The sequence below is a fragment of the Geospiza fortis genome, unplaced genomic scaffold, assembly GCF_000277835.1.
Source record: "Geospiza fortis unplaced genomic scaffold, GeoFor_1.0 scaffold157, whole genome shotgun sequence".
Lineage (NCBI taxonomy): Eukaryota > Metazoa > Chordata > Aves > Passeriformes > Thraupidae > Geospiza > Geospiza fortis.
In genome coordinates this window covers 4,533,670-4,536,695 of record NW_005054314.1, presented here as the reverse complement: position 1 = coordinate 4,536,695, position 3,026 = coordinate 4,533,670, and the positions used below count along the sequence as shown (strand labels likewise).

The window sequence follows — 3,026 nt, the reverse complement described above, 5'->3', positions numbered from 1 at the left end:
TGTCACCTGGCAACAAAATGAACCCATCACTGGTTGAGGATGGGGCCATTGGAAACACCACCCCTATCAACACCACCCCCATCCTCACAAAAACCTTTTGCATTTTCTGCAGCTGACTATAGCCCAAATAGGACTGGGAAGGGGATATGTTTTCCATGCATTTGTGCTAACATACACTAGTTTTTTGAAAAGTACTCCTCCAAACCTGCAAAAAAATTTGACCCTACCCACTTCGTAGTCAGCACCATTTGTCTGGGCAGGGGTATAGAATGTCACATACTGATTAAACTGCATATAACTTGTAAGACTTTGTTTACGTTTGCCTCTACAGAAAGAGCATCTGTTTCCTTCAGTATCGAGAGTTTCACCTGAAATTGGTAAGTATCAGTTGACTTGTATCAGCTGTGGGAATAAAGCCTTTCCCACTCTGTTTATGAAGGTGCCACAGGTATTACACAATGCATGTGGAAGGCAGCCCTATGTTTTCATTGCAAAGTGACAGCAATACTAGAGAGAGGTGAAAATTACACTGTGATACTTCCAAGTTCCATTAGCTAATAGGGGTGTCTGAGCTCTTTGCTCTAACTTATCTTGGGCTGTGCAGTAACAGGGAGTATAGCCCTATAATGCCCAGATAAATGCTCTCTTTGCCAACCCAAACATTAATGTCTCTGTGGATCTGTTCCCACAGAAGATGGGTGGCCAGCTGTGTAACATGCGCTGTGGTTGTTGGGCTTTCAGCCTGGACTATCATGGAGAATTCTAGAGTTAGCCAATCCATCATCTCATCTTCCTTGAAACATCTTTTCTGGGGTGTAGAGGTTCACAGAACAGATAAACATTTATTTGTATATCATCCTTTTTGATACATTACCATGGAAACAAGTAATGAAAAAAATACTCTCAAGCAAGTGGTTTTGTTTTCAGATGTTATTTCAGCTTTCACCTTTCCAGCTCTGCTCCTGTTGGGGGATTGGATTCTCTTTCTGCATCTGCCACTAGATGGTATTGCTTTAACAGGCACCTTCCTGCCTCTTCTGCACCCTTGAGACACAGACCCCAGAAAGCAGTGGCTGCCTTTGTTTTTAATGTTCTTCAAGCATCTCCTAGCAAATGTTGAGGACACAGAATAGCAGATATTTAGTCCCACAGCAGGCAGCTTCTTGTGCTTGCAGCACAGTTCTGCTTAAGGACAAGTTTTATATTTGCTCTATAATCCAGAAGGTAAGGCAGGTCTGTGGTCTGCCTGAAATTTCTGAATACCTGATGTATAAAATCTGAAGCAAACAGACAAAACTTTGTATCCTCCAAGTCTTTTAGCTAATACAAAAATGCCAATAAAAGGCTTCTTTTTCTTTCACAATTGTAAAATTTTTCCAACAGTTTTGTATTTCCTTTGTGTGCTCACAAAAGAAAAGTAGCTAATATGCAGGAAGTCATTCAGCAAAATTGTTATTATTCAAGGAGATTAAAACATCAGTGTGGTGAGATATGAAGTAACTTTATATTAAAAGTTAATGACTTGGACTGTTCAGCCTATAATTATTTGTTATTTCCTAATCCTTGATATGCATCTTTATGGTAAGTTTATATGATGTGAGACTTATTCCACTTTTATATTTCCTTGTTTTGTTGTTCTGTTATTAAATTTTCTTATGTCATTGCTTTCCCTGCTGGGGAAACTATCAAGAAAGTCAAACCAAAAGTGGAAAGAACATCCTCTAGTGATTAGGTGTTCCCTGTACCCACATTCATAATTTTTCAGCGATCCAATTTCTATCTTAAATTAACTTTCTGTCTTAAATTAACAACTCTAAATTAACTTCATTGATTTTCTAAAATGACTTGTAATTGCTTTAATTGTTTATAAGTAAACAAAACCTGTTCCCACATTTGAGTTGAATGTTGGGATTGGCTAGCTGAAATTTTATTAGGTGTTTTGAAGAACTCTTTGGAAGTTTTAAGCTTGAGTTACACAGCAAACCTTCCTTGCTGTGTAGGGGCTACAAGGCCCTCCCTGGCCCATGCCAGCCCCTGCTGCCCCCCTCATGCAAGCTGTCACTTTGCTGGCTCAGGTAGCAGTGGATTCAAAGATGAGGAGGGCTCTTCTGTTTTAAAAGAACATAAAATTGGTTGGTTTACAGTGAAAGCACGACCCCAAGAGCCAGACCTGACCCCATAAGTGCTGAACAGCTTGAACTGTGCTGCATCTTAACAAACACAAAGGAGCTGCCAGCTGAGCTGTGTTCATTGCTGGGGAAAAAAAGAAAGCACTTTTAACAAAATTCATTTTCTTTCTCACGCATGTTGGAGAAAACAAAATAAAATGCCTCAGTATTCGTAATCAGAGTGTAGGAAATCAATGCTACAGACAGTGCTGCTCCTTGCCTTCCACTACAGCTGCTGGTGCCCATTTAGTGTCCTCCAACCCAGGTGAAGGAAACTCAAACTCTGAGTAAACTCTGAGAGGCAAGATCACAGCAGGAACTACCAAAACCAAAGTGCTTATTTCCTCATCTTACTGACTGCAAGGAGAGGAACCATCTCATATTTCTTCTCTTCCAGGGTAGCAGGATGCCCAGGTGGCTCGGGAGGGAAAGAAGAGGCCACTGTGCCATGCCATGTGCTGTTTGGCACCGCAGCCAGGAGCAGAGCAGAGGCTGCAGGGATGCTGGAAGGCTGCACCCTGCAGGAAAAGATGAGGAAGGAGTCGTATGGAGTGAGTGACTCACACAGTTAAGGTTTGGCGTGGCTGAGTGGCAAGACAACAACATGATTTTACCATAAAAGGGGCAAATATGTAATTACTGTGGTATATGAGATTCAATTAAATTGCAACATCAATTAAACAGCTTCCAGAGCTTTTGTTTGGAAGTTTGCAAGGCTTTATTTCCTGCAAAAGCTGTTCATTCGGTGTCAACAATTATTTCCCCTGCAAATGAGACTGCACAGCAGAGACTGTAACATTCTGGGCTTCTGTTGGACAGCTGGGTTCAAGTCCATCCTTTGGTGAGTGTTTAAGCAGA

The 3,026-nt window shown here is 41.3% G+C and overlaps 1 protein-coding gene across 1 annotated transcript in view; it reads left to right on the top strand.

Moving 5' to 3' along the window:
- The first annotated feature begins 2,698 nt into the window (after nucleotides 1-2,698).
- VMA21 (vacuolar ATPase assembly factor VMA21) overlaps nucleotides 2,699-3,026 on the top strand; it is a 6,848-nt gene continuing 6,520 nt past the window's right edge. Inside the window, exon 1 of the mRNA XM_031056109.1 lies at nucleotides 2,699-2,719. Coding sequence (XP_030911969.1) covers nucleotides 2,699-2,719 — 21 coding nt within the window. The remainder of the gene's footprint in view (nucleotides 2,720-3,026) is intronic.